Source organism: Lepisosteus platostomus, chromosome 1, assembly GCF_059453375.1.
Source record: "Lepisosteus platostomus isolate fLepPlt1 chromosome 1, fLepPlt1.hap1, whole genome shotgun sequence".
In the NCBI taxonomy this organism is placed as follows: Eukaryota; Metazoa; Chordata; class Actinopteri; order Semionotiformes; family Lepisosteidae; genus Lepisosteus; species Lepisosteus platostomus.
The window spans coordinates 52,255,882-52,274,744 of NC_142611.1; the positions used below are offsets into that span (position 1 = coordinate 52,255,882).

The window sequence follows — 18,863 nt, forward strand, 5'->3', positions numbered from 1 at the left end:
ACTGAAAGTAGCTTCCAAGCTGCTTTCTTTCCTGACATATAGCGCCTTCTTTTTGGAGAAGTCTAGGGGAACCAGACCGGTCTCATTCGTTAATGCGAGTGTAAAGATCCGACCCATCTGTCCAGCCACGTATTTAAAAAGGCTTTAATTTGCAACTTTATGAACAACAAAACCACTGTTTCACTTTTTATGCAAAGCAAATTCGTCAAGGAACCAGGGTTTTTTTACACAGGTAGTTCATAACACAGAAGAAGCAACATTGGAAAGTCTACCGTCTTACACATGCAGACCGCGGCAATATTGGAAAAATATTTTTATTTTCACATAACAGAGGTGAACATATATCTAAGTTCCTTAATAAACTCTCATTATCCACGTGTTTGTATTTACAGGGTTCTCATGCGCAAACATGAAACGATTAGCTCACAGTCTTTTTATCTTTGTGTTTCTGGTCAATCCTTGGTGTAGAATACAGCGTGAGGGCACACCTTGACCTCTGAAGACAGAAATGAGCGCCTTTGTTCGATCGTCATATTTCTCCCAGGTGAAGTTGTGTCTTTTGCAGTATGCAGTTTAATGACCCAGGACGTTTGCTTGTCCAGTTCCATGAAGTTGCCCCCCAAGCCAGCAAACAGCAGAAACGACAAAACCCGCTGCATTCGTTAGTGCTGCATTCGTTCCGGTTTGTGCGTTAAAGTTGCGTTTGTGCTGCTATAGTTTCCGAGATATAACGCCTTATATCACATGGCTAATCACATGGCCATCTACAAGGACGTTTTCAGGTACGGTACCAACATACTCGGTACTTTAACTCCTGAATGTGATTTAAACAATGGGTGCAATTTGTTTTCTGAGTCTGTCTGCTTGGTGGCGTGGATATATAAATATATTTCAATATAGCGCCTTCTTTTCTGGCTGTGATATCACTCTGTGACATACAAAAACAGCAAGGTCACGACCACCACATCTTTCAATTGTGATCTTTTGATCAGTTGACCCCAGCCTTTGCAAGTTAACACCTTTATGGTCGGGGAACTTTTCCTTGAACAGAGCAACACACCAGATGATGCAATTTTATACTAAACTCTTTAATTCTTTAATATACTCTGTTTTGTGACGGTATAACTTAATATTGCAAAAAAAAACCTTTTTTGCTTTTGATTTTATGGCAATACGCACAGATTACTGGATATGTTGTAAAACGTCGTTGTCCAAATAGTTGATCTTTACAACACACAGGCAGCAAATGGACAGTTTAGCTCGTACCCTTAACATTTTAAAGACAATCAATATCCACAAATATACGAGCCTGCTTAGATGTGAATAATACTTAAGACATGATGCAACAAGTTAACCATCTACGACATAAAACTGTGGTTGTAATGTATGTAAAATCACCGTGATTGTAAGATCTATGGTTTTTATTTTCTAAGGCACGTGTTCCTTTTCTTTCCCTACCATGACACACTGTTCCAAATCATCGCGACAAGACCTCCACAGCGTGTCATGATAGGGACCGCATGTACTGTACATTGCAGCAGTGTATATCACGACAACGGGCGCACGTGACAATCACGACTGGCGCCTTGCTTCCATGGCACCCTGGCACCGCTGTCATGACAAAGGTGTCATATCACGACATGATATACCCAGATAGGTGTGTCATATCGCGATATATAGACTTCATGTCACGACATTGGGGTGGGGCTTTTTTGTCGGGTAGGTCATATCGCTTCATATCGCGACATGGGGGCAGGGCTTTTTGTCAGGGTAGGTCATATCGCGATATACGCGCTTCATGTCGCAACATGGGGAGGGGGCTTTTTGTCGGGGTGTCTCATATCGCGACATACGTTTAGCGTTGTAGCGTTTGTGCTGCTTTCGTTTCCGAGATATAGCGTCTTGGGTTTTCAGGTAGTCACGTGACTATCTACAAGGAGGTTTACAGGTACAGTATCAACATCCTCGGTACTTTAACTCCTGATGTGCTGAAAACAATGGGTGCAATTTATTTTCTGAGTCTGTCTGGACGGGTGGGGTGGGTGTTTAAATAAATTTCAATATAGCGCCTTCTATTTCGTGACAGCAAGGTCACGACCACCAGATCTTTCAATTGTGGTATTTTGATCAGTTGATCCAGCCTTTGCAATCTGAAAAAAAAGGCGCAAACGCTACTTTTAATGGCACCAACCAGCACAAACGCAGCACTAACGAATGAGGGGGGTTTCATCGCGCTGTTTGTTGGTGGGGGGAGCTTCAGATGGCCTAAGTCATTTGCATTGCCATTTCAACTGCTCCTTGTAAAAAAAAATCCATTATCACAATGAAGTGCTGTGCATTAGAACTGTGAATTACTAATTACACTTAATAGTGGCATTCTCGATGCAAAATACGAATCACCAGTTCGTTTACCTTAATGGATATTAGCTGTTGAATTACATTTATTTATAATGCTATTTTTTAATTGAACGGTAATTCCTATCAGTGAGTAGTAATAAAGATTATAGGTGAATTCAGAGTGCCTTTGCCTGCGACACCGTGGATTCACTCTACTGCTTACTGCACCTAAACGATTTTCACGTGCTTTTCTCCGTGTACTTTATTCTTAGCGAAACCTTCATTTATACATACGTATCTAATCTATATCGTTAAAATGATTTGAATAAAACGCGCTTTCTCATAATTATATAACTGGTATTTTTTAGGAAAGTGTTTCTTCTAGTATACCTTCACTATATAGCCGCCTTTTTATCCTGTTTTCGTTATTAAAGAACTAAGTACTGTCGTTGTACTGGTAGGACCAAGGTTCCAAGGAAGCTTTGTATGCAGAAGTTGTGTATTGCGTCGTGTTCTCTTCTATGGCTAGCACCCAAGCACTGCACAAATTCATTTTCTGCCTACTTCCCTTCTAGCGCAACCCCCCTACAGTATTTAGTCTGTGAGAGAGCCCTGTCTTCCTACATGGACGATTATTAATTACCACTCCCCAACCAACGAAACCCTTCTACTGCTGCCTTCTGCAGCAATTCACGACATAGTGCAACAGCATACACACACTTTTTAGCGTAATCTAACCTGAAATATACACTGTGCACTAAGATTGACAGGAAGCTCGCCCATACACAGGAAAAAAAGGGTTTCCTGGAGTCGAAACAAGCTGCGTGCGTTACCAATAGACATACAACCTGTGAAAGGAGGCGGACGTATCTGAACTGTAGGCTAGGTTGAGCTGCGAGCAGGAGACGGAGAAATTGATACAGTGGAGCAGAAAATCTGGGAGACCTTTACTGTGTAGAAATTTGTAACATTGTTGCAAGTATTTTGCTTACTAAAGACTGAAAGAAGCAAGAGAGATCAGAGTGGTTTCCCATTTGGGGACGAGTAAATTGTTGAGCAAGGGCTATAACGGATCGTTTTCAGCTACAATTTAAATTTGACTGAAATATTACGCTGGAAATGTCCGAAAATAAGCCGAATGATGATCCGAAGTTGTCAACGACGGACAGGGTGGTGAAATGTAAGTATAAATGTATTGCTCGTGCTAGTTAGGAGGCTTTTCTCAATAATTTGAAGACTATTTTTATTATTTGCATTTTCCCCTGCACTAGGGTTTGTCTAACCACACTCCGTAGCACCTTTTAAGCGTCTGGTCTGCTAAAGAAATGAAAAGCTGCTTTGCAGAGAAAAAGGGTGTAGCTGTATTAGCATAAGTAGGAAGTGAATGTAATTATTTACTCAGGTTTGAGGCATGCCAGTTCTACCCTAATTTGCAGTACCCTCCTCTGTTTGCCACTGTTACTAAACACCTACTCTAGTATTGCATTCTTGTTTATAAAATTCTACCAGGGACTGCATTACACACGATCTGTGAGAGTCCCACTTCCTAGTTTAGCATCTCCTGTATTGTATGGCTTTGAACAGTTCATACTGTTTGTGTATTCATGTCTCGGTGAAGAGAAACCCGTGTTGCACGCGTTGTGAGGGTAATTGTTATCGCAAGACTGAGTTCAATAAAAGTTTTATTAATGTGATTTCAAGAATGTGGAAGCCACTGTGTTGAATGGGTAGGCTGTTGTGAGGACCAAATCCTTGCAACAAACAAGGTATTATTTACGAGGAATAATAAAACATAATGTATTCTTCCGACACACTCAACACCTCTATTTTTCCATCTGTATTATAATAGCGTATTTTAACAGGGATAAGGCTGAAGTAAGCGCACGTAAAATCTTTACATATCCTTCCAGTATGTTCTGATTAACATCACGAAATGCTAGCTAGTATGTGGCTTGTCTTTAGATGTATGTTCATAAAATAAACGCAAAATAATAAATTAAAAAAATAAATGTAAATACTAAGGTGTTGTTATGTGCATGCACTTAAATACTGATATACAATATCTGAATAATCTTATTTATATTAAGTTTTAACGAGAAGTTTCAGGTTTTCCTGTATTCAGTGAACTCACTGTGCAAAAAAACGGTCTTTGATTAATATATTAAATAAATATATTATGTCATCCTTTTTATTTTTGATGTCTGAGCTGCTGGAAGTTTGGAAAATTTTGAACATATATTTTAGTACTATATTAGTACTGGGCATTACTATACAGTACAAACTTTTATAATGTATTGAATTAAGGCTGAGGAAAATTTAACATTCTTGTGAAGGTAATTAATTGAGAAAACGTTTTCTGAAGCTACAGAAAATTATACCTTGCTTGACTGTGAAGAATCAGAATTTCAGTTGTTGTTTAAAACAGTGTACCTGAATTTAACAAGAAATGTGACTATTTCAAAGAGTACACCTGACTACCTACAGTATGTGTTCTTAATTTATATTTCACTTTGAAAATGATATCGAGGAAATTTATATTTTGTCACATCACAATTAGTAGTCTGCCTTGGGGCAAATCCTGTGTTTCTTCAGAATACTGTATGTGCAAAATGACACCTGTAAACCGATCTGTGTGTCGACTTTAATGTGTGTTCTACCATGTTTAACCATGTAATTTGCAAAAGTCTCTTGAAATCTGTATTTTTATGGCTCATACATTTTTGTCATTATATAAGTAATGTCATAATGTCTGCGGGAGTGGAAGATGAAACAAGGTAATGTTTTGACTGGTGATAGGATTTTTGAAACTGCACGCTTTTAATTTACAAGCCCAGCGAGAAAGATAGTGATGCAGTGAGAAATATATTACGTTGTACCTTGTGGCTTTGATTCCTTTGATATATGTAATAGAAGCTTAAGATATTTGTACTTGTAATTGATCCCTTTGTTGTATTCTCCGTATTTTACATCTACAGAAACAATAGATAGGCTATTCATAAATCAGGTCTGATTAACTCGGAACAGATAATCATTTTGTTATTGATATGGTAACAATGATCTTAGTTTGCACATGTGATTATGATGTCCTTTGACTTTTCTTTTGCTATATTTTATTCTACACTACAATTTCAATCACTTTTTATTTTGTCTCTCTCGTGCATGTGCTTGATATTGATTTCTTTCACATTTTGCCATTTTAACAGGAAAGAAAAACCCTGGTACTGTATGTTGATGGGTTAAAGATATGTGTTTTGTTTTGCCCAGGTGTGCAGGCACATGCACCAGATGAGTTTACTGAATAAATTGGTGTCCTGCTTTAGTTAATTATACAAAATTCGTTTTGTAATTTATTTTGAAAGCAGAAAATATTTTTTTAAGGTCTTAGGGTCCCTTTCACAATGAAAAGTTATGATGGCTCAGTGCTGCCTCTGAAGCTACAGTGTGTGTTGCATGAATTGCCTATGCAGGTGCAGAGCCTGCACAAGCCTTTAGCCACCCTGTAAGGTGGTTCAGAAACAGTCCATAACTTTTACAGTTATCTATGTGAATGGGTATACTTATTCTGCAGTGGAATAGCACATATTCAAGCACTGCAGCAGCACATAAGTCTGTACACAAGAGGTCACAAGGAAATAGGTGTGACTGTTGTGGATATTTTGCTTCACATAAACATATAGGGGTGTAACCCCGGCGTCCTGGCCAAATTTCCCATTCGCCCTTATCAATCATGGCCTCCTAATAATCCCCCTCTATGAATTGCCTACATTACTCTGCTCTCCTCCCCACTGATAGCTGATGTGTGGTGAGCGTTCTGGCGCTCTATGGTTGCCGTCGCATCATCCAGGTAGATGCTGCACATTTGTGGTGGTGGGGGGGAGTCCCCATTACCTGTAAAGCGCTTTGAGTGGAGTGTCCAGAAAAGAGCTATATACGTGTAAGCAATTATTATTAATTATTATATATTTCTTAATTTCAAATATAAATAATTCAATATAGCAAAACATTTATTTTCCTCAAAAATTGTGAGAGAGTTCAGTTTCAAAGTATATTTCTGGGTTGATGCTATTAGCCCAATAGTGTGGTCAGGGGTGCATTCTATATGTACAGCAATCATGCATTATCATTTTTGCTTTCATTGCTGTTGCCTTGATGGTATATATCTTTCTCTTTTAAAGATGAGGTGTTGCCTTCTTTGAATTAAAATGTGGGATCTATGTTTTTCCTGAAATTTCAGTAATCTGGCACTGCTTGTGGTGTTGCACTGTAAACAGAAATAATAATGAATTTAAAAGAGAAAGCAAAACTACTGGGGTCCTCAGTCAAGGATGAAGCCATTTTGTTGCACTCATTTCCATGACAACAACTTGCAGGGTCTTTTATGATACCCCTGTCTGTGTGAGCAGTATATTTTGGTCCAGTAACAGTACGTATGTGCTGTTTTTTTTAGGAATATGTGAGACACCTCTGTGATGGTTTAGAGGCAGCAGTTCTGTGTGAAAAGGGCACTGTAGGCATGCATTGTATAAACATTAACAGGGCTACTTTCAAAGCATTTTCCTCCTGTGCAAAACTTTCCCTATTTGTTTGTTGTCAGGATAAAGAATGTTTTCCATCTTGATTAGCATCTTTGTTCCTTCGTGAAAATGTTTAGCTACCTACGTGATAATTCTGCTCTGGAGCAAAGAACTTTCAAACCCCTGCATACTAACATATGAGCTACCATAGAGGCTTTACATTTCGTCTTATTTATATTTTCATATTCCAGACGTTTTCAAATGTGAAGTGTGTCTCAGGAGTGGCTGCTGAAAAACGAGTCTCGGTATAAGAGCGATCATGTCAGTGGCTATGGTCTCGGTTCATCAGTTGGTTTTCTGGCATGTGTCCCATTCAAGTCAAAAGGCTTAAAACCAGTCAGTGATGTAATCTGGCTTCTGGTGAAGGCAGTTTTAAAGTGCTCCAGAGAAAAATTATGATGAATCATCTAAAACCGAGTTCAGAATGTGGAAAAAGCATACAAGACCATTATGTTTTGATTCTATTTAGATAGCTGACCTGTAAAGGCATACGGATATAAGAAACCAACCGACCACTCTTACCCTCTATACCAAGCGGTTGGCTGCTGGATATCATCTAGCCATTTCTTGATAGAAGAACATCCACCAGCTTCCACAACTTGGCTAGGTAGCTTGTTCCATACTTCCACAACATTTTATTAAAAAAGCATCTCTCATTCTCAAATTGAAAATGCCCTTCCTCTTCCTCACAGTTGATTCCGCAGAAAGACTTTGTCAAGGTCCTTAAGAACGCTTAAAATCGGGTTGCGTCACTATCTTTGTTCAAGACTAAAGGGACTCAGTTATTTCAGTCTGTCAATGTCAGACTTTGTGTTAAGCACGGAAATATTTCCTGTTGCTCTTATCTAGATTGGTTCCCTAATAATATATTTTTGTAATGTAGCAACCAAAATCAAATTGTACAATTGTAATATAACCCTTTTTTTAAATGATATACATTCTACAGATCTATATGTCACAATAGAATATGATATATATATACTCTATTTACATATACATCCTAACACTGTTTGCCCTTTGGATTTTTTGATCGCATTCTCTATAAGATAAATGAGCATAAATTGTTCATCTTTTTCATAAAGTTCTCTAAGTTTTGTTTCCCATTTTGTATTTATAGTTTTTTCTGTCTGTGCAGTTTTTAAAGTGTTTGTGATAATTATTAATGATATTCAGGGTTTCACACAGAATGTTTAATACCTTTTTTGGAATTTTGGTGTAACTCAAATGTGGTATATAAATATCAATAGACATGTTAAATCTATTGCTTTATAACAGGCTTTGATATGCTTTGATTTCCTTGTTTTAGATTTGCCTCACCATTAAACACTTAAGACATGACAAAATACAGAATTAAATACAGATTGCAAAAGTACAATTTATGTAATACAGTATACCATATTAATCCAGATGTATTTCTGTTCTCCCATATAAATCATGTTTGCTACCCAAAAGGCAGCCGATGCTGTTGTTTTCCAAAGTCCAGGCTTTTTGAAAGCAGTTATTATAATTGCTCCAATTTCTATTTTATTTTTCCCTTATTTGTAATAACAGATTTACTTGCACAGCATCACATACTGTATGAGCCAGGAATGCAGAAGATGAATGGCTGTGCTGCAGTGATAGGGCCAAGTCAGGTCCTCTGTTCTCCTTGTGAAATATTGAGTTGGGGTGGATGGAATCTGTTTTGGTCAGATCTGTCCTGTCCCTCTCTGAAGTGTGATCAATAATGCTAAGCAGTTGTCATATTCACTGTAACTCTGTTGATTTATCTATGAACGATCTTCATCATGATTGTCCTTATTCATTACTGCAGTTGTTCTTTAATATCTCTGCAGAAATGCACATAATTTACTTATTGCTTAATTAAAAAAAATACAGTATTTCATACTAGGCATAGAAAAGCCTCTCTGTGTTCAGTATGTAGTCAGTACCCAGCAATAATTTTGAGGCCACAAAACATATTTCCACTTCATTCATATAATTCTATTGCTAAAGTACTGTATAATAAGTATGTGTCTGAAGCAAAAAATAAATCCATTGTCTGAGAAGAAATTCATTGCTTTAATCGTAGCATACTGTAATATTAATTTATACAGCCTTGTTCACTTTTTTGCTATTTTGCATATGAAATTAGGTGTATTTATTGAAGAAACCAGAATACATTATACATGCTCCTTTTCTCTTTACCTCTCTCTTTCTTATACACATGAATATACATGCTCTGTGCATTCTTCCAGGTGTACAGTGGTACAGTTCCTGAAGTAGCAGACAATTTGACTGTAAGACTGTGTGTGAACAAAGCCAAAGTCATGTTGGTGTTATTTAGAATAAAGGGAATATAACACACATACCATAAATATGTCTTTACTTAGCATTTTATGCACACAGGAATACTGAAGAAGGATAGAATTATTTTTCTATAAACCTTGGAAACGTGGGATAAAGTAGTCATGAGTGCGGTTCCACGTGGAAGCCCTTGATCAATATTAGATTTGAAAAATCAATACTTAGGTATCAAGAAATTACATTAAGCAAATTTTATATTTATTTTGTTAATCAGATCCTAGACAAATTCGTTTTTTCAAGACCTGGTTCAGTGTTATTGCTCTATAGAGTAATAACAGCATTGAAACCAGCATTGTGCCTTGTTGGTTTCATCAACCCCTATTGATTTAGACCACTTTTGATTTAGACCACTAAACATTTTTGATACAGTAGTTCTTTGGATATAACAGGTGTCTTCTCCATTTTAAAGTTTCAGATCTAATTAGAATTTTTATAATTCATTGGAGCCCCTAGTTTATTTATGTGTTAGTTGATACAGGCTGAAATACATTTAATTGGCATGACAGAAGTTCACGAGAAGAGCAAACCCCAATTCCCAACACCCACTGGCTCTCTAAGCTGTAAATTTACAGTAGGTCCTCCCACATCAAATCTTACTCTTCATTACAGTTTAATCCCTATACCTTATTTTATAGTATGGGTGTCTGATTTACTTGCAAGCGGGTTAAAGATAAACATATCAATAAATACTCTTTCTTTATTACTTTTGTATCTTTTTATACTAATTAATTTCTTGCAAAGTGGTGGCCTGCCCTGGTTCTGAAGAAACACTATCAGCAGCCCTTGTATTTCGTCCTGTTTATAAGGGCATAGAGACGTATATTTTTGTTTAATACTAAAAGTTAATTGGATCAGTTAGGTTTAGTGAGGAATGGCCAGCTGTGGTCCATGAGAACTATTTATGTTTTCGAATGATCTTTGAATTATTGAAACCGCTCACCTGCTTAAGTGGTCAAAATGATATTGCCCCTAGTGCTCAGAAATGGATGAGTGGTGAATTGATTCATTGGACTGTTAAACCAAAACCTGCATGTAATATCATGCTAAAAAGTGCATTAAGAATGGAGTGTTATATCATCAGTACGAATAAAGTAAATACTAACTATTCTTCATGTGTTTTTTAGTCAGTATAATTCATCTGCCTTTGTTACCCTACTGACTGAGAGACAGGTGAATATCATAGTTATCTAGAAAACTGCACATTTTGTTAATTCTCTTAGGATTTGTTACTCAACAACCTGATATTTACAGCGATATGTTGTTAGATTTAGAAAACCCTGTATTTATTAGAGTTTTCTTATCGATAAGTTCTCCCGTTATTCCCCTTCCCCCTCCAGTATGATAAGAGGTTGGAATTGCTAGACAGAGAGATGTCGAGTTAATATGACCCCAGTTAAACTGAACTTCTCCTTGATGTACAAAAAATGGTCAGGTATTGGTGACTGAAGAAACTGAATTTAAGGAAATGAGCTGTCTTTTATGTTTGTTAAAATATTTCCCTTATTAATCTGCCAGGCAAGGATTATCCCTTTTACTCATATTTTTATCCAGTTTAGCATCAGTTTAGATTACAGACTCACCTTTTGATGATTAGTTATGAGCATGGATGCCCTTTCACTTATATAGATGTATGCTTCTTATTTCAGAATACAGTACAGTAATCTGTCTCGGTAATCCATTTGGTGAATTGAATGTGGTGATTTGGCCCCTGGAACTCACTCCAATAGAAAATATGAATCTGTGTGTTTTGTGTTCTGTAAATTTGTATAATGTTTGTCTTTTAGGCTCTTGTCTATTTCTCTATCACCAAAGTGTTTATGGAAAATTAAAGAAGTCGTGTTACTTTGCTGGGCATTCCCAACCAGCGCTGGGTGTTTTGCTGTTCAGCTTTCATGAGATGCTTCTACTTCAGCTGTTGTGAGGACCGACTAATATTTGAACCTCTATTTGTCCTCTTTTAGCTACTAACAACCTCCTTGATTATAACAAACAATATAAATATGTTCTCATTTTAAATAGATTAATGTAATAGGTCAAATAGTTTAGGCTAGCTTGCTTATTTGGTTGTGAAAGAAATACACGTTACAATGATGGTAGGTAGGTCCCTTTTCAGGCCATAAAGGCCCATGGGGAATGGGGGGCAAGGGCCAACACTGGAGGTGGAGGTGATGTGGTCAGCATCATGTCCGGGAGCCAGCCTATTACCCCCAGAAGGATTAACCCCCCTGCTACTCATTTGGAAAGTAGGCTGAGTGGACCTGGGAGCCGTCTGGAAGGAATTAGAGCAAGCTACATTGCTTGCTCCTACCTGGGATTGAACCCGGGACCTTCCCGTTAAAATGATGCCAACAGTAAAAAAAAAAAAAGGTTTCTCACAAAATTAAACAGGAAATGCATTATTTAATGACAGAAAATGTTTAATATTAAATGTGATTGCTAATGCTTCTCTTACAATGCAGTAGTTGAATTCACTTATTTACTTGGATAGTTCTAGCATATCCTATATGCTAGTATTGCCTGATGCCAGGTATTATTCTTAGTTCTTTTATTTTTCCCATAGAGATTAATTAAATTCATATGTATAGTGAATTGATCAATGCAGGATACCTAATGCTTTGAATAGCTATCTATTGCATATTTTAATGTAGCTTGTTACATAACATGCTTTTTCTCATAGTGGACCTGCAATTCAAATGTATGATGAACTAATATAATGAACATTCAGATCTGCAAGTTTCTTTTTGTTTCTTTGAAAGAAACTCAGCTCAACACTATTTTTTCAGGTTTTCTAAAAGTGAAATGAAGATTTCTATTCATTATGTCTGCAAGAAATATTAATTCAGTTAATTAACTGTCAAAGTAGCTGTCAAGTAAAAGACGCCAGCAAAAGTAGACATAAAATCTATGTACAGTAAAACCTCAGGTTCTGACATTCTACTTCTGATCTTCTTGTTCAGTTAAGGTATGATTTGAAAGTTGACATTTTTCAAGATAGAGATGTCATCCTTAATGCATTTGGATTTAAGCATGCCAGGTGTTTTACTACAGCAGTCGGAGTGAAATAATTTAACGAAGGGTACGATATTGGTTCTCCACCTGGGATTTGAACACAGGGCATACCAGTTATGTGTCAAGAGCCCTAACAACTTGTTGTAAGGAAAACATTTTACATCAGGTTAGTATATGAAACAGTAAAGCCATATTCTGATTGAGTTCTTACTACTGGAGACTGTGGTGTTCTTAAGATCCTAAGCTTAGGGTGAACAAAAGTATTTAAGTCCTTGCACAATTTTCACATTTTGTTGATTTGGGGCTTTTGGTCCCTTAAGTAAAGCAAGCCAGATACCTTTACAGTTAGTGAGTGTAGTAATCTTCGGGAAAGCAAGATGAAGTGGGATAGAATCAATTGGTGACGAGGGGAAAACACATGCACACATTTCCCAATTGAGCCTCGGAGACGGACTGAGAAGCTTCCAGCTTCTGTGAATCTTCTAAAAGTTTCAGGAATGCCTCTCAGACCAGGCTTATCCTGACACCACAAGCATGTAAAACCACAGATGAAGAAACCTTGGATGAAGACGAAGAGGTATAATGGTGTTCACAAACTATTAATTGGCATTATAGTACATATACCAGTAACAGATTAAACATTTCAGAAAGTGATTTTTGGGGGGCTAATGATTAAACAATCCATTTGTAAGAGCAGAGGATTCAGTGTTGGTGTCTTTACCTATGTGAAAATGATTTGGATGTTGTAGTAAATTTATCACTGTCGTCATTCAGGATTTGTTAAGTGGTTAAGAATGTAAATTGGATAAGAGTATGCAATACTGAGGTTAAGGTAAACTTGTATTATACTTAAGATAGACCACACAGGCAACACTGTCTTCAGTTTTGAGACTTACTGTAGGTGCTTAAACTGAAATTATATATGCAGTTCACATATAATTTCAGTGATAAACCTGCAACCAAATGAAAATAAACACTCGCATGCTGATAAAATAAAATTTTACAGATATTAAATTAGCTAAAACTCTTTATACTATGTAGGTAAGAACTCGTATGTGAGTATTGGTTAAGACCATCAAAATATTGATGTAATGAACAAGGATCTACCGTAAATTATGGTACTTCCTGCACAACCTGGGGTTACAAATAGCAGGTGGAATATGAAGAGGTGAAAAAAAATCTTAATAAAATATTCCAGTTTTCCCAGCTGATCAAATACTGAATTCAAGCCTCTAGGATCCTTGACCAACCAGTTTATGCTACATTACATTCTTTTTGCGGGAACTGATAGTGGCTTTGAGCTCCTGTTCCCGTCTGTCTTAATCTCTCTTAATCTTTTCTCAGTAAAATAATTCTGTATATACTTTTCTTAACAAAGGTCTTAGAAACAGTAGACACACTCGGAGTTGAAATATGTGTGTGGTATTGCCATTAACAATTACCTTAAAGCCTCCATTAGTGTTTTCTGTTGTTATAACAACTTTACCTTAATAATACCTCATAGTTTGCGTAAGAAGAAACCATAGCTTCTTGCACGGAAGAATACTGGAATACTGAGCAAAACTGATAAAATGTAGAGAAAATACACAAAGTGTATCAAACTCATTTAGAAAAAAAATGCTGTTCACATGCATTTACAATTGTTTTTTGCTTTCTTTAATAAAATTTTCACATTTTATAGTCAGTATACTATAAGGGCTAGGTAGAAGCAAACACTGTTAATTAAACTATTAAAATGTCATATATAGCAAAAAAAAATATTTATTCTGTAATATGTAATGGTAAACTTTAAAAAGCTTTGAGGGTTTATGGTTTTCTTTGGTTTTATGAAACCATACCTGGTTTTACAGTTTTCTGATCATTATAATGTTGGGTTTTCAGGGTTGTTACTATGATACTGTACATCTGTGCATTGCATAACAGTAATATCTTGAACATTATATAACCATACCTTTAAATTTAATGGGGGTTTTGGCCAATAAAGCTCAATTAATTAATCTGTATGTTATGTAATGCTAAGTACAAACTAAACTCAAATGAACACAGTGTGCCTTTTTATCTTTAATAAAAGAAATATCAATTATGGCACAAAATCTGTAATTAGGAGGTGTCATCAGGGCAGAGTATTACAGAGACCTAGAGCTCCTTCTAAGTCTACAATCCATTATTACCCTTTGTTGCCAAAATGAATATGAAATAATTTAAGCACACTTTAAAACATAATCTTCCATTGGTCTTACAGTAGGTATTACTAAAAGCATTATAAAACAGAACTGTGAAGATTTAAATCTTAGAGATACACTGCCATTCTATATATAGTCTAGCTTTTCTAGATATTTTGTTAGTCGAGGACGAAAACAAAACGGCAATATTACACCTTCCTTAGGTGATTAATGTACATTTTAGACATTTATATTTAGACATATTGGGGCAGTGCGGTGGCTCTGTGGCTAAGGATCTGTGCCTGTGGCTGGAAGGTTGCTGGTTCGTATTCCGTGTCTGGCAGAGAAATCCTACTCCATTAGGCCCCTGAGCAAGGCCCTTAACCCCAGCTGCTCCAGGGGCACCGTATAAATAGCTGACCCTGTGCTCTGGCCCCAAGTTTCTCTCCTTGTCTGTGTGTCTCTGTGTCTCATGGAGAGCAGGCTGGGGTATGCAAAAAGATAAATTCCTAATACAATAAATTGTATATGGCCAATAAAGTGATCTTATGTTTGTTAACATGTTTGAAACATAAAAGTTTTAGAAGGCTAACACTGGCTTTAATAGTGCTTGGACAAAATCCAAAACAAAAGAAGCATATTGCCCCAGATGTATGACTTTATTGAACTTTTCCCAAAGTTACCTCAGATTTGATCTTTAAAATATGTTCTTGTTCTACTTGTGAAATAAGTGATTTACTTTTCACTTTGTGCTTTTACCTGTCTTAATTGATTAATGCCTCTACAACAGGTGTGATATACTGTGAACTCTATGAACTCAGTTTCAGAAGACACAGACAAATCATTGCAATGCCTTATTGATATTTTAGCTTTAACTCTCTTATTTTGAGGGAAGGACAGTTGGCTATATGGATGAGGAAGTTAAAATCTCCCTAGTCAATCTTGCTGTATTGGTGGTGGGAAAGTGTAAATGCACCAAACACTGGCAAATAGTGGTCTGGTGGGTGTTATACCCAAGAGTTAGGGTCTCTAGCCATGGTCCCAGAGTGTCCCTATAATTATTTAAGCTGGTGTTGTTTCACCAAGTAATTTAGAGATCATTCGGAACAAAAATGAAAATATTCTTCTTCGGTAAGAACCAGTGCACCCTTCATTACACATCACTTTCTTAATTAATCTGTTGTTTAAACAAGTGTTCCTATTCTTTAAATAACGGGTGATTTATTGTGACCTTTAAGAATAATTGGATTAAGTCTTTCCAGTACCATAGTTGGAGACTAGTGCTCCCAAGCCATTGATTGGTGGCAATAGGGTCTTATCCTGCTAGTAAACTTTCTTTATGTGCTCCTTATGTTGGCATGGATCGAGGAATAAACAACATTTTACACAATTTCAAATTGCTCTGTAGAGTTAATCATTTTCGGGCAAGAGTATAAGATGATGACTTTATTCATTGAAGCATGCCCATAAATTATGTGTTTTTTCTGTCCTTACATGTATATTTGAAACGATTGTTTTTGGTTTAAAAGTTTCCTGATGTATAGCAAAGAGCAGTTGTGAACAGAACATTATTATCTGTCGAAAGGCTGAAGGTTTCTAAGACTTAAGCATTCTGTAGAGACATTTATGTCTTTGACATTATATATTGTGCTCTTTGCACTAAGAGTTTCCGTTTACGTGCAGCAGCACAACAGTATGACATTTCAAATTTTTAGCCATTTTGTTTTAAGGTTAAAGACTAAAAGGTTTGTATTTTAAAGTACAAAACATAGTCTTTTAGCTTTAATTGGAATTGATTGGTGAATGTGATTGATAGGCTACTGCAACTATTATTAGATGGTTTCTCATGTATCATTTGTCTTGAGCTGTGATTGGGATTTAGAAGATCTGCTCTGTATAAAGTAAAGATTGCTAAATTAAATGATAAGTATGGTTTATTCTCATCCAAGCTAAGCTGTATTAACCAGATTTTTATAATCGTATAAAACGCTAGTGGAAGCTGTGAGTGATTCATACGTGTATTGTAAGATGTTTAAGATTTTTTCATAGTACTGTAGGTCTGATAATTAAGGATTGTATAGGTTTCAGTGTTTCAGAACCTATTCTGCTGGACCAGTCAGAGCATATTAAATCATTTAAACTGGAGCCATGACCTACTACATCTCAGTTTAATTTAAATAAAATAATAATAAAATAACAAGAATGTAAAGGATTAGGAAGTCTATAAAACAAACTTGTTTAAGTAGGACAGTGAAGACATTTTGTGGGATTAATAATTTGCACATAAGGCAATGTTATTTAATATTTCCCTTTTATTTTCAGATATTAGTAGCATAGCATGTTATGCAATCATGTATAACCTGTCCTCTTTATACACTGTTTTGTAAACTAAAAATGACCTTGAGCATATCAATGAAGTAGCATATTGTCCTATTGGTCTTAAGTGGTTTGTTTTCTGTAAGGAATTTTAGATGTGAGTTTGATTGGCTATCAGTTTTCCAGTCTTAATGTTTTAATGAGAAAACAAATCCCATATAGCAAATTGAAAGTGAAATTGCTTGTGTTTTACACACTAAATTCTAAGTGATGTGCATTTCTGCTGGTGTGCTTTAGGAGGCACAGTATTTAACTTCCAAAAGTCAACATCTTTTTAAAGTTTTTAATTACTTTAGTTCTTGTGTTTTGTAACTAAAGCTGCCATCTTGTTTGTAGAATTTCTTTTTTGAAACTGGTCCTGAATTTATTTGATCAGTGATTACCCTTGAATGCTGGATTCCTGCTTTTAATTTTTAATAGTATGCTAGACGAATGAGGCTTGCGGTCAAACGCATCAATTAAAACCCTCATTTATCTCACTAGACTTCCTAGACTGCACATGTATGTTGCCATATTCTTTTTTTTTTTAACAAGCTGTCTTTGAGTCATTTCTTCAAGGAGGCAGGAGAGTTTGCTTGGTGATAACCCCTAAAATGTGGAGCAGACTGAAATAGACACTGGGGCTCAGGGAATAGCTTCCAGTTCTGTACCTTCTGCTTAATATCTGTCACATTTCTTTCCTGCCTGTGGTTCTTGTTGTTGCACTTTTCCTTTACACTGAACCGTTTGGGAGGTGTCTTACTGTTGAAATTTGTGCAGCTCTTCCAGGAGGCTTCAGTGTATCTCTCCTGTCCTCTTTAGCTAATCGGCGAGCTCAATGTTGGCAATGGCTTCTTCTTTTTATTTTGCGGAGAGGGTGAATAAAGTGGGAAATGCGAAGAGAGGTAAAAGACAAATGCCGTCTTAAGAGTCGTTTTTGTATTTTGTAGCAGTTGGGTTGTTTTTTTTAAGGGCAGAAACCTGAATTCTGCCAGGTTCAGCCTTAAAGCGATGTAGGTTTTTGTAATTGCAAATGTGAGTATTGAAATGTGACTACAGTATTGACAGAGCTTATCAGGACTTAGGCTCTCATATAAGATTGGTGGCATGAAAAGTGAATCATTAGTAAGAAAAGCTTGAAACTTGTGAAGATTAAGCCTTCGTTGAAAGGATAGGGAGGGCTTTACATTAATAGCTGTAATTTGTAGTTTGAACATGTACAGTACAAGATACATGTCTAAAATGCTTCCTTGTCAGTATTGAGAAGAATTAAAATTTATATCTATCACTTTCTAAATTGGAGTTTGCTTATAGGAAAGTGAAGTCATGACTTCATTTGTTGTATAGTACTGTGTACCCTCTTTCTGAGTGATTGTTAAATCCTCAAAATGTGTTAAAGCCTGTTGTACAGAAACAATAACTTGAATCATTGGCACTCTTTCATGACTTTTCAGAATACTTTTCAAGGGTTGTATATTTCACGGTATAAATAGACATTCAGCATTCATTTTTCTAATGTGTGTTTTAAACTCCATTGAGATTTCACCTGCCATTTCTTATTACAGTATGTTGGTAGACCTAAAATGCAGTGCAGCCTGTACTTTTATTGTCCCAAAAGCTGATTTGTTTTAATGTTATTAATATATTACCACTTGAAATCTAGAACTGTATTTAAGCAAGAAATATATGTAAAACCTATACAAATGACAGATATGTTAACCAATAATTCATAGTGGTTTTTGTTTAAAGGCTGCTGGATTATTTGTAACTCAATTTGTACAGCATAATTTATTTTTTCTAGTGGAGCGTTCTTGTTTACTTTACATCCATGCTATTAGAGCCTAGAATGGTGCATTTGTTGCATCTGTGTTTTCTCTTCCAAGTGTTGAAGCTCATTTTGTCACACACCAATTGCAACTACTGGGTTGTGAGTCCAGACCTTGGCCAGTTGTCAAGTACTCTTGTTCATTTTATTTCCCAAGGGATTCAAAAGATACTGACACCGAAAGATGTAGTGATTGAAACATGTATTAGTTATACCTCTCTTAAATGTTTCTGCCCCATGTTGCAAGCTCTCTTC

The 18,863-nt window shown here is 36.3% G+C and overlaps 1 protein-coding gene across 3 annotated transcripts in view; it reads left to right on the forward strand.

Moving 5' to 3' along the window:
* Positions 1 to 3,044: 3,044 nt before the first annotated feature.
* Positions 3,045 to 18,863, forward strand: part of LOC148678112 (protein phosphatase 3 catalytic subunit alpha) — a 174,200-nt gene continuing 158,381 nt past the window's right edge. Inside the window, exon 1 of one of the 3 annotated variants that reach the window (XM_088631925.1) lies at positions 3,045 to 3,517. In XM_088631925.1, the coding sequence (XP_088488051.1) occupies positions 3,457 to 3,517 (61 nt within the window). In that variant the 5' untranslated portion in view covers positions 3,045 to 3,456. Of the gene's footprint in view, positions 3,518 to 17,583; positions 17,689 to 18,863 lie in introns of those variants that run through there. The other 2 variants (XM_088631924.1, XM_088631930.1) reach the window with 2 other exon arrangements.